Source organism: Vanacampus margaritifer, chromosome 18 (assembly GCF_051991255.1).
Source record: "Vanacampus margaritifer isolate UIUO_Vmar chromosome 18, RoL_Vmar_1.0, whole genome shotgun sequence".
NCBI lineage: Eukaryota > Metazoa > Chordata > Actinopteri > Syngnathiformes > Syngnathidae > Vanacampus > Vanacampus margaritifer.
Window position 1 is genome coordinate 4755250 of NC_135449.1, and position 12959 is coordinate 4768208.

The 12959-nt window shown below is 40.0% G+C and overlaps 1 protein-coding gene across 6 annotated transcripts; it reads right to left on the bottom strand.

The window, feature by feature from the left end:
- Positions 1 to 19: 19 nt before the first annotated feature.
- On the bottom strand, positions 20 to 12070 carry tdrd1 (tudor domain containing 1). 6 transcript variants are annotated; one of them, XM_077551017.1, is made up of 24 exons: positions 11273 to 12070; positions 10827 to 10902; positions 10693 to 10730; positions 10551 to 10605; positions 9647 to 9761; positions 9505 to 9571; positions 9341 to 9427; positions 9083 to 9262; positions 8863 to 9006; positions 7431 to 7596; positions 7285 to 7365; positions 7015 to 7191; positions 6833 to 6940; positions 6019 to 6189; positions 5566 to 5820; positions 4809 to 4940; positions 4619 to 4726; positions 4376 to 4543; positions 3741 to 4055; positions 3311 to 3427; positions 3090 to 3221; positions 1795 to 1962; positions 1363 to 1718; positions 20 to 239 (listed from the first exon to the last, which is right to left on the bottom strand). In XM_077551017.1, exons 4-24 carry the CDS (start codon positions 10591 to 10593, stop codon positions 147 to 149), a joined length of 3183 nt encoding a protein of 1060 aa, XP_077407143.1. In that variant the 5' UTR covers positions 10594 to 10605; positions 10693 to 10730; positions 10827 to 10902; positions 11273 to 12070; the 3' UTR covers positions 20 to 146. The 6 variants fall into 6 exon arrangements, with proteins under 6 accessions (XP_077407143.1, XP_077407139.1, XP_077407138.1 ...); XM_077551013.1 differs by having other exon boundaries at positions 9341 to 9421; positions 10827 to 10963; XM_077551012.1 differs by having other exon boundaries at positions 10827 to 10963.
- Positions 12071 to 12959: the final 889 nt, after the last annotated feature.

Sequence of the window (12959 nt, forward strand, 5' to 3'; positions counted from 1 at the left end):
AAAAACACTACACGTTATGAACTTGTTAGTGAACTTTTATGCAAAACACAACTTGAACATATTTAAACGAAAACTATTTCAGCACAGAACACTTGGAACAGAATTGCAACATTAAAACAAAACACCAAAAAAACTTAACAGCTGCTTTAACGCTGGGAGGTCTCAACAATCTGGGTGAGCGACGGCACAAGCAGCTCCATCATTTGCTCCATGCGTTCGATGATGCGCTCCAAACGCCTCTGTGGGGAGAAAATAAAGTTTTGGAGATACTTATTTTGGGAAGTTTGTTTTCAAGAGACCCACACGGTGTAGATTTTTTTGCAATTGCGTGCTGAACTAATAGAATGCAAAGTTCAAAGTGGGTGTATTTGGAATCATGCGCACTATTGTGTATACCACCAATTACAACATTTGCTAAGTTCTTCTCTTATGGGTATCCGTAGCAGAAAGATGGTGGCCAAACATGTCAGCCTGCAATGTAATATAATTAGCGATGACTAGACCTGCGATTATGTCAAAAACATACGTTGATGTTGTAACATTTTTTTGTGTGTGTATTATTGAAATTAGGGATAAACCAATTGGCCAGGGCGCCGATATTGGCCATTTTGTCGATTATCGGTGTCGGCCTTTTATTCAAATCAGACAGCCGATAAAAAGTCAAATCTAAAACCATTTTAATCTCAGGGAACTATCTAAATTTTCAGTTAACTTTATGGGAGATAACCCTGTGAACCCTCAGAACCATTTTTTTCTTCGATATTAAAACACAGAAATGTGAAAGTCTAAGATTTCAGGTATTTTTAAATATTGGGGGAAAAAAAATTTATTGTAGAAAACTAGAGAGCGGTATGGTATGTACTTGTTTAAGTTTCCATTTAACTTTTCAAGACGTACTGATAACCTTGGGAGCTCCCTGAACATTTTGTTAGAAATCTAAAAGGATGTCTATTGTCTAAGATTTTAAAAAATAAAAAACTTCTACATTTTGAAAAGTCAGAATTTTTTTTTCCATTAAACATGCTTTGAGATATTACAACAAAGTCAAGATTGGCATTTGTATTTTAAATTTTTTTGACACTAATATTTCCCCCCCACACTTTTCTACTGAAAATAAATATTGGCTCCAAATATCGGTTATCGGCCTCCTTGACTACTAATAATAGGCATCAGTATCGTCCCTAAAAAAAAAACATCAGTCTATCTCTAATTGAAATCAATGTTGGGTTTTAAAAATTTAATGAACATTGAAAAATCCCCCAAATTCTACACACTCTCCTTTTAAAATAACACAAACAACACAACAGACAGCTGCTAAAATAGAATAAGATACTTAAACTCATCAACAAAAGCAGCTCAGACCTCTGGCTCCAGGTCGTGCCCAAGACTTGCAGTGGACTCAGTTGCCTTCGCTGTATTTTCCACAATCTCATGGATGGCAGGTGTCACTCCAGGCTGAGTAGTGCTGCTGCTGCTCTCCATCTGCTCAGCCTTCGTGGCAGCAGACTGGCTCGGTGCACTCTGGACTTTTTGGCTCTCCAGTGCATCAAGGATCAGAGCGCTGAGGTGGACGCCGCCCTTTTCGGCGGGCAGGCTGACAGTGACGATGTTAGTGAAGCCGTCGAAAGACAGCACGGTGGCAAGGGTTGCGTCCCGCAACAAGCTGAGGTACATCTGCAGCACGTCTGGTGGCCAATCGGCAGGGAAATGCTCCTTACCTGCGACGGAAGAGGAGATTGTGTCACTAACACAGAGATGAGTTTAAAAAAAAAAAAAAAGTCCAACTCTACTTACCAGTCAGAGCACAGCGGGCTACCTTGAAGGGGAGTTGCAGCAGGCGCTCGGGGATGGGCAAAATGCGGGAGACTGGCAAATTTTCGGTGTTGCCATAGTCGGCGTAGAGGACTGCTACCCCCTTGTCTAAAACCTCCACAACCACAGCGCGGTACCAGGTGTCATCAGCTGGTTCAGGGAAGAAAATAAGACATTTTGGTGAATATGAATGTAGCAAAATGAATTCATCCCTCAATTTTCTACAGCACTATCCTCATCAGTATCCCAGGTGAGCTCGAGCCTATCCTAGAAGACTTTGGGCAATGGAGGTACACCTTAAACTGGTCACTAGCCTTTCACAGGGCACATACAGACAAGTTGGATTTAAGATTCTGGATTCTTACAAATACAAAAAATATATATATATAAAAAAAATAAAAAAGGAGAGCAATGATAATGTCAAATCGGTAAAATTACCGAATGAACAATACTGAGCTCTCTAGAAAAAAGAAAAAAAAAAGATTCTGGATTCTTCCAAAGGTGCTCCTTTGGAAATACCAAAAATCCCTATTTTGTATGTTCAGGCACTTTTAAAACATAAGAGCTCAAAATTTGTTGTTGTATGAATACCAAGATGGAGTAATTAGTACTATTGCCCTTCACACTCCTTTTTCTGGGATCTTTTTATATATATTTTTTAATTATTATTATTATTATTTTTTTAAATCATTTTGTATGTATAAATTTTTTTTATTTATTATATTTTAGTATTTTGAGTGTTTTCTTATATTTATAGTTGGTTTTGCTAGATTTTTATGTGTATGATAGTGTGCTGATCTCAATGTGCAGCACCTTGGAAACGCTTGTTCAAAAAATGTGCTATGGAAACAAAGTGGATTGGATTGTTTGCGCACACAGAAACAATTTCAGACTAAAATTTGCCTTGTTGCAGAAACCAGAAATGTTATACTTTACTACATATTAGCCACAAAGTTACCTGCCTTGTCACAGCAGTGTTCTGAGAACTCACATCAAACTGGACCCTGTTGTTAGCCGGCCCGTGGAATGCATGCTAGGCTGATTGCATGTCATGTTTAAAGGAGGGCTGCTGCTATGCTGGGTCGCGCACACGCTGTGTAATTATGTGCTAGCAGACACCAAATAACCATCTTAGTGCACCAACTGCAGGTGGGGTTTCAAGTCAGTAAACATAGAATGTGGATTCTTATCTAATGTTTTTTTTGTTTGTTTTTTAGGACTGGAAATTTCATTTTGTTAAGCACCATACGCAAAGATTTTTAAGGTGTGCTTTTCACCTGTGAACTGGGCGGAGCAGGCGACCCCGGGGACGAGTTTGCTCTTGTCAGTGCATGAAGACAAAGTGGCCTTATTGCTGCTGCAGAAGGCGGCCAGTTCAAGCATCATCTCCTGGAGCTTCTGTTGATCCACTGCAGCAACAACAGAGATTGGCAGATCAGAGCAAGTTTGAACGCTTTGTGGTTAGAATGACTCAAAAAAAAAAAAAAAAAGTTTTGACCCTCGATGGGGCTAAGCAAATAGAAGAGGGAAGGACTGGTAACAGCTGTGATGTAAGGCTTAAAGGATCCATTGATGGGCAACTCAACGGTCTTCCAGTCTGTTGGGAAGGTTGGACCTGCAGGGAAGAGAGCTACATTCCAATCATGTTTCTCAACTGTCAATCATTCATTTTATTTAAGATGTGAACTGTTGGGGTCACGGACGGATAATAAAAAATGACAGGGTCTTTAGTCATAAAACATTTTGAGGTTACGAATGGGTGTCACGTGGCACACTCAGATGACTATTTTTCATTCTCTTATGTATTTTCTGTTTAAAAGTACTTTTCATCACTGAATTCTGACTTTACTATTACATAAATAGCAAAGTGTAGGTCACGGTGACACGAGTTGAGAACCTCTGATTTAGACTTTTACACTCTCGCTGACCTGATGGCGACTTCTCCTCTGTGGTCATCTGTTTGGCGGTCTGCATTTGGCTGCACTCCGCTTGCGGCACGCCCGGTCGCTGCTCGACCCTGGGCGACAAGCCTGCATGCGCCTTCTGGGCAATTTCTCCAGGATATCTGGCAAGATGATTTGAGACGAGACCGGCTGCGACGTTACCGCCTCTGCACTCCAGCTCCACGCCGTAACCTTGTTTGGTGACGGAAAGGGCGCATGCGGACAGCTTTTCGCCTTCCGCGTGCGACTGAAACCACAAGGTGGCTTTGTGGTCCCAATCTGAAGCTATGGGCTCCACGCCTGAAAGAAAATGCACACAAGAACCAGAAACAGAGAATGATACGAGATTTAATGGATATTCTTGGAAATGTGTCGCACTGAACCACATGGTCAGAGTTCAAAGAATAACAGGTTTGTAAATGTGATGCATTTCAACAGCTTACCTTTAAATACAAGTCTTAACAAGTGTGCAAAGCAAACATGTGCCACACTTGTTGCATCTAACGAGGCAATTAATCAGTGTTGTGTGTGTGTAAGGTAACAACAGGGATTTGAAATTTGACCCTCACTTCTCCCCCCCCTCTGTTGCGTGGAAGAGAAGGTCATTTTTTTATGTGCACCTGAGAGGAAGCAACGAATGGCGCGGAAGGGCAGCTGGAGGAGTGGAGGCGTAATGGAGCGAAGGTTGCTTGGTTCCACTTCCATGCTGTGACCGTAGTCCACAAAGTTCACGGCCACCTTGTCTTCAGACACGCCGCCGACCGTCGCGCGGTACCAGACGCCATCACCTGAGGAGCAAAAGTGTGAGCAGAAACATCCGCTAACAAAACACAGCATTGAAAAATGTGTTTGGGTGAAACCACCTGGAAACAGGGCACAGCAGGGCTCCCCCACTTTGGGCTCAAAAGTCGTTGCATCTGCCTCACAATGTTGCTTCAGCTCAGCTTCAAGATCCATCATTCGCTGATTGTCTAAGAATTTTTTTTTTTCCCCCCACAGACATTACATTTGTATATTAAAAGACACTTGATTCATCATCAGAAGTGCGCATACCCGCAGGATTGTCAATGTGGCAGAAAAACTCTCCAGGGTTGTTGATGATAACTGCGGACAGCGCCACTAACTGGCCGTCAGTGGGAAGCACAGCTGAGGACCACGTCAGAGGCTCGCATACAGGAAGTAGCGCTGAGGATGACATCAATAAGTCACAAAAAATCTTTATATTTTGTAAATTTAATTTCATATATTAACATTCATCAAGTCACCTCGTGGCATTTTTAAGAATGAATAATTTTTGTGTGAAGTGCTTTACATGAGAAAAATGCCAGGGCAAAAATAATAACAAAAACGTCATGAAAAGCGTATGCTGTATATCAAAATATTTGTGTCCTAATTTACAAATGTTCCCAAATTTACTTCAGCATTGGTCTGTTGCATGAACGGTAGCAGGTGGATACACGGGTTATTTGCACCTCCTGCTATCTAGCAGTTTGGTCTGTCACTACATCGCTAACGATGAAGAATACATTATTTGTCGTAAATAAGTTTCAAATCACTTATGTAAAATTGACAAATTTCCCACAGTGGTTGGAAATCACAGGTGTAGCGTATAAAAAGTTTTTTGGGGGGGTAAAATCAATTTGTGTGTAATGTATTATGCATTATATTGAATTGTAATTAATTATAATGTATTATGTACTTTTTCTGGTTCTATTTTTAATCAGAATTTATGTTTTTGCCACAATAAATCCATAAAAAAAAAAAAAAAAAAAACAGGACAGTTGTGGAGAATCCACTGCATTTGTCTTACCGGGTGGTTCTGCGGCAGCCTGCGGGCTATCGTTACCCTTAACCGGACCAGCAACCGGAGCAAGTGAGGCGTACCCGACAGAGATGAGCAGCTCAGCGATGTTGTCCTGTGGGTCGCTGACCTCGTCAAGCATGACAACCAAAGCTTTGCCCTCATGCGCCCCTTCAACAATCGCAAGCAGGATTCTGTTGCACACCCTGCGTTGCAGGGCCAACAGGCACTCCTCGGACCACTTCTCCCCTACAGGCTGTATCCCTGGAAGGATCCCGATGACAGATCTGGTCTGAGAATCACTGACCAGCAAGGAGCGACATGATATAACCACAGCAAACATGGCAACTCAAATGGAAAGATAAAAATGAAGCTATTGGTCACCCATTTGCTCCGACACACGGACAAGAATTGGAAAAAAATAACGATGCTTCCTTCCGTTCTCTGTCCAGCTTATCTTACCTGCGAGACCACAAGGAATAGCCTGCATGGGCAAGGCGAGCAGTGAAGAGCTTATGGCTCTCAAGTGGCCTATATTGACATCTTCAGAATTGCCAAAATCAATGTAGCCGACACAGACGCGCTCCTCAGAGGAATACGCCAGCACTTTGGCCCGGTACCACTGCTTGTCCTCTGGAAGAGTACAAGAAGGCCACAGAGGATATACAGTTAAGTCACAAGATTATACTTCAGGGATGTGATTTGACCAAAGTGAAATTATCTGAAAATTTAGCCGGGGGTCCGGGGGCCGCTGGCACTCGCTCATGGGTTTTCCGTGTTTTTAAGTACTTTCAATGCACTCACATGACAAAGAAATAGACAAAACAACAGCATAAATTTTCAATGTATATTGAACTATCCCATATAAAATGGCAGTTTTAGTCAACTCAAAATCAGTCACATTCAAAAACATTGGACTGCCTTTGCTTTTAAAAACTATCACTGAGAATATCATCATATCTAACTAATGTGATTACTAAGTTAACACATAAATAATGTTGAAGAGTTCAAATTTCATGAACAAATAATTGTATCATGACCAAATGAAAAGTAACTCATATTAGAGCATACCACAAATGTCTTTGTTATAGCAGAAGATGTTATCTGTCGGAGTCATGTGCATACACAATGAAATACAAAAAAAATAAAAATAAAAAAAAATCGGATTTTTTCTTTTTGGGGGGGAGATAAAAAAAGCGGAATTCCGCGAATTAGCGGAAAAATCACATCCCTGATACTTGCAGTGCATCAAATGTACACCAGGTGAGTTTGGTACCTGAGAACTGGGCGCAGCACACGGTGCCGGGTGCTGGTCTAAAATTTTGCATGGCAGACGCCTGATTGCAATGCTGCTTCAAACTCTGCTGCAACTCGTTGATGACGCCTGCCAAGTAAAAAGCGCTTCGTCTAAAAACGTCCAAACTTCGTACGACATTGGTACTTTGACAAAACACTCACCAGCATTCTCCACCTTCTGCACAATCATGTTATCAGGCGAATGGAAGTGTGTAATCACGACATAGAAGGAGTCCCCTACGGCCAGCGTGAGAGGCTCGGGTGGCTGAGCCCAGCTGTTGTCATCCTTCCCCTCAGATTGACGCTTGAAGTTTTCCAAGGAAATACACAAAATGGCATCTGAAGGAGGCCGCAAAATGAGTGTCAACTTCTTGATTATACGTAGATCTTCACTACTCTCAAAAAAAAAAAACTGTGATTGTGCAGGCTTACTTATATCTTCCACTGTTGGTGATAAATCGGCTGTTTTCTGGACAAAACCGCGATCGATGAGAAGTGAGCTTAGACGCTTTCCTACAAGAAGTCTTAACGTCATTTTTTATACTACAGGGCATATGCACACTTACCCTTGCACTTACCGATGGGAAGCTCGATGTCCACGGCGTGTGCGTGAACGTTCTCCAGTGTTTTCACCAGCCTGACGGTCACTACCCGACCAGTCAGAAGCTGGTTCACGACTGAACAGCACTCAGCGGACCAGCGGCCATCTAGCGGTTCTACGCCAGAAACACAACACTCCATTGCCTGAAGAGAAACATTTAGAAAGCTTTTATCAGTTTTACTGTGTATCAGTGTTAATTTAATGACCGAAAAACTAAAAAAATAATTTCGTCAACACATTTTTCGCTGCACTAAAACTAGATTAGACTAAAAGCCTCATTAATAAAGAATAACTGGGACTAAATGTTAATTTCAGTGTTAATTTAATGACCGAAAAACTAAAAAAATAATTTCGTCAAAAACATTTTTCGCTGCACTAAAACTAGACTAGACTAAAAGCCTCATTAATAAAGAATAACTGGGACTAAATCTGTATGCATTTTTGTCGACTAATGAAGACGAGACGAAAATGTACTTCACTTCATAAAAACTGAACTAAAATCTATGGACATTTTAGTTCATGAACAAAAACGAAATGGAAATTATATGATTTTGTAAAATGTTGTCTATGCTAATCTGTCACTGTGACACCGACATGTGAGACATAGTGACACACCCCCTTTCAAATCTGCAGCTAGCGAATGCAACATGCACAAACATGGGACAGACAGGAGGTGGATTCACGGTGAAAGGTAAAAAAAAGAAAAGAAAAAAAAGTTAATTATAGTCAATTTATAACGTAACAATCCAACGGCTATAACGTCCCAGCCATAATGTTAATCCGACCGCTAACTAATGCTGGCTAATTTACGAGCTCATAGCATGGAGCCATAGTAGCCACTTGTTGATATACTGTAATTGTGTGTCAAGTTGTTTTTCATCCAAAAGATGAGAACATTTTATGTGAAATAGTTTTAGATCCATTTTAGAAAATAATCTGCTGACTGAGTTAAATGATTCTCCTCCTGACTAAAACTAGACTAAAATGCTGACATTTTTTGTTGACTAAAACCAGACAAATAAAATGATGTTTTCTTGGACTAAAATACTGTGAAGACTAAAATGCTAAATTCATAGTCGACTAAGAATGGACTAATTAAAAACGGGATGAGGTTGACCAAATATGATAAAAACTAACAAGCGTGATTGTAATTGAACTGAAACTGAAAAATGGCGGATAAAATTAACACTACTGTGTGTGAGACTTGACGTTTTTGTGTTTCAGATCGTCTGCTGTACTGAATTTTGTGTTAATTTATTAATATTTATTTCATTTGCTTGCTTTTTTTGCGTGTTATTAATTTTTGTTTTACCTAACTGATTTTTACTCCATGTACAGCACTTTGTATGCAGTGATGGTTCTTTTAAGTGCTTTACAAATGAAGTTGAGTTGACTAATGTACTACTAACACAAGGATGAAAGAGCTCAAGGTCAGCAGGCAGCGGCCTCATCCTGTCCACGGTGACGTCTTCCTCATTCCCGTAGTCGATATAAAGCACGTGAGCAGACCTTTTGTCAGTGGCCATTTTCTGGACCAGAGCTCGGTACCAAATCTAGGCATGACAAAATAGCAGCAAAAGGCATTAGAGCAAACGGGCCGTGTTACTCTGCCTAACTGTCGCCTCTTACCAGATCGCCAGAAAACTGCGCAATGCAGACCTCTCCGACATAGGGGACATAAGCAGGCTCACAGGGATAGCTGGGAGTCTTCTGGAGTTGCCTGCCGATACTCTGCAGAGTCTCCAGGAGCTCAGAGTTTTGGATAAGGAGAAAAAAATGTCCAGGGTCGTAAAACTCCACAACGGATGCCTTAAAATCCCCAAAGAATCAATACTTGGCAATAACATGCACACAAATTGTCATTCTTGGCATTTAAGGTGTAAGCACCTGAATATCTGCTCCCTTATTAATCTTAATGGGAGGCAAGTCCTTCAAATACACCCTGCGGACTTCCTTGGCATCTGCGTGCTTTATCTCAGAGGGAGAGAAATCATTAAGTACATAAGATGAGTATTTGTAGCATAAATGTGGAAGGCCAAACTTCTAACTACCTTTGAATCCAGAAGGTTGGTCTTATTTGCCAATGTTGGCAAAGCAGCAATCTGATTCGGCGTCTCCCTTCAAAATTTAATTCAAATACTTACATGCTACTTGGAATATCCAAACTCATATTTACGGCTGTTGTTGGCTTACTTTGCGGGCTCCGGGTCAGCGGGCATGCAAATCTGTTTGTGCCCCTCCCAGTCCCGGGTCTGGCACAACGGCGAGCAGTAGATTGTCTTCTTGCAACGAGTACAACGTAAATTCCCTGGAAGATGAATGAGCACATCAACACAATTGAATATCGTATGTGCTGATCAAAAACAGTGTGGGACAAGAGAAAGTATATGTTCTATTTTTATTTAATTTTAGGACAGTTACAGTTTTTTTCCTGACATTTTTCTTTCTGACCTTACCATCCTTTGTTCCATCCTGTGTTTCCTGTAGCCTATTTGTCGGTCATCTGTGTTTTTTCCCTAAATTGTGACTTCCTTTTGATCTCTTTCCAGCCTTATTTTCACAGACTACTTTTTTTCCCCTGGCATCTTTACCTTCCTTACCTCTTCTACCTACGACAAACATTTTATTCATGTATCTTCCCTTTGCTTAAACATATTTTGCACCCTTCATTTACTCCTGTTTTTTTTTTAATTCATGCATCAATAAATCTCGCTTTCCTTGCAACTCAGAAGTGCTTTTTTTCTTAACTGTTACTTTTTATTTTTACATTCTTTGTTGATAAAGTCTATTTTCTGCCTTTTTTTCCTTTCTTTATTACTCCCTTCCCTCATTACTCTCTTAAACCTCAAACCTTTACATCACTTCTCCTTACAGACCTCCTTCATTCCTTACCTTCCTTTTTCCCTCTCTCAAACCTGTTTTACTTTGGATTAGTTGTTCATTTGCTGAAAACGTGGGCAATATTTTCAAATCCACTTTCTTTGTTCTTGGCTCAAATCCTTTGAATATATTCATTAATTTGATTCAACAAAGAGTACCATCTCGCTACTTTTGGCCCACCCTCATAAAATGTCACATATTTAATTGGGAACATTACCTTTTTGACAACAAAAGTTGCAGAGGAGAGCAGGTGATTTCATGGTCCCAGGTGACTTTATGGAGGAAATAAGACAGCATTTTTTAAAGAATTGACAGTCAGATATAACTAAGAATTATTTTATATGTAATACTGTATATACAGCTGGTTTATTCCCACTGGCTGGTGGAGACACTGGGCCTACAAAAGAGGAAAATTAGACTGGCGTTCAGGCATAAATGGTTAAAAGTGTTTAAGTCAGCACAAAAAAAAAAAAAAAGAGTTGAAGGTGTTTACCGGCTCCTTGCGACAACAAGTCCGGTCTCACAGAAAACCGACACGCGACCGGACTGGATGACGGCTTCCTTAAGGGCTGGTTAGGCCGCACCATGTTCGGGGAAAATAGGTTGTTCATGGCAAATGGAGTTCGAAAACTGCAATAAAACTGTATATATATAATATTTGCGAACAATGTTATGAGCAACTCGCTAATAACATTTGTACTTTAATCAAGAAGTAGTTGTAGGCTTACTCTAGCAAAACGAAGCAAAATTAGCAGAGTTAGCTTGCCGATTAGCGACTAATTGCAACTAATTGATAACGTCGTGTTCGGGGATATCACGTAGCTAATATGGTGTGTCGACATTATATACCACGTTGCACGTGACAAAATACATACATTTTAAATAACTCACAATGTTAAACTAATGGTCCAACTTTTTATAACAAATTCGTGTTTTTACCTGCGTGGCCGAGGAAGCGTTGGAGAGGGGGGGGGGGGGAATTTAAGGCCACTACGCATGCGCAATGATGCAAGCTGCTGATTGGTCGAAAGGTTCAGAGGGAATTTGGCGATTTTGACTGCATATCCTTTATTCTGTAATACTGTACATAATTCTGAAATAAATAGATATAGTTCACAAAACATTAATAAATTAATACAATACAACTGAACAACATATGACTAAAGAAAAAGCTGACAAAAGAGTTTTCAGGTCCGTGCTACCATGGCTTTGTTATCACATTATCAAGAGCCCACTAATATTTGTTTTATTTTTTGGGGGCTTTTTAGTAATTGCTTATTAAAGATAATAAAACAAAATGTTTCACAACATAAATATTCATACACATTATTTCAATATTTTATTATTAAATATCTGGGTTGTATAAACAAAGTGTTATAAATAAAGTTAATATTGACAAATTATTATTTTATTATTAAAAATTTAGCACATTTTAGATAGGCCTACACATTAAAAAAAAAGTTAACTATTTGTATTTATTTAATTTGATCATAGTTTAATTACTTATAATTAAGTCAGACTAAAATCAAACGTGTACAGTATGTAATCACGTGTATTTTTTTTATTTCGTTGCACACCTGATGTTTCGAGACAAGGAAAGGGAGGAGCAAACTTGTGACTTAATTCATACGTCACAAAAAACTTTGCCTTTCATTGGTTCACGCCTCCTGTCCTTTTCCCCTAGCAGTGGCCATATTTGTTGATGTGTCATACCTAAAAGGACTTGTTGGGCCGATCAGCTGGCAAGACTGACAAGAGTCACGGCTCAAAGTTCATCATTAAGTTAACCAAACTGCCTGAAAGATCTTTTCACTCATGGATTAACCAAACTCGGTGGGTAACTAGAAAACGAATTTCTATTCAAACGCTTGCATGCTTCGCGGAAATGAGACATAATAGCTTAGCTTGTAGCTGTAGGCTAGCTAAATGTTTTCACTATGATCGCCAGAAGCCAAACTAAACAGTTTAGCCTGACGGACGCATTAACGTCTGGTGTTGCTTTATTAAAATACATTGTTCTGACGTTTGGTGTTTATTTATATTTAATAACGACAGTGTCGGAACTCGACATGCTACAAGCAAGCTAATAACCTTGCGTGCTATCATCTGCATGGTAGGCTTTAGCTCGATTCAAATGACTACAAATCGCATCAGGATGCCAGTTTAGCATATTTCGGTTTGCAATCTACACGGTGATACTACAAGGTACGGCCGCGACCGAATACTTATTTAATAAGGGCTCAAAAGTGGACGTTATGGCTTTGTTATCTTGACAGCTGACACCTGTCAAAAGGAGCATCCACGCTTATTGCTGCTTGAAAGCTGATAACTGTTTAACTTCATACGTTAATGACAGATGACGAATTCTCATTTAACACTTTCAAGGTGTGTGAGATGACTAGCATAGCTTTCTGGTGTTCCGTGCCACATATCAGTAGCTGAATCAATTCAAGGTGACCACACCTACTTTGTAGTGTACATTTGAGTCCCTTTGCAATTTAGAATATGTATTGTGGAAATCGTTACTCACAAGGAAGTCACTATACCAAGTAGTGTGGAAGCACTGATAGAATATAAACTGATATATTCTATTCACAACCCGGTCAAGCAAGTAGTATGAGTTTAT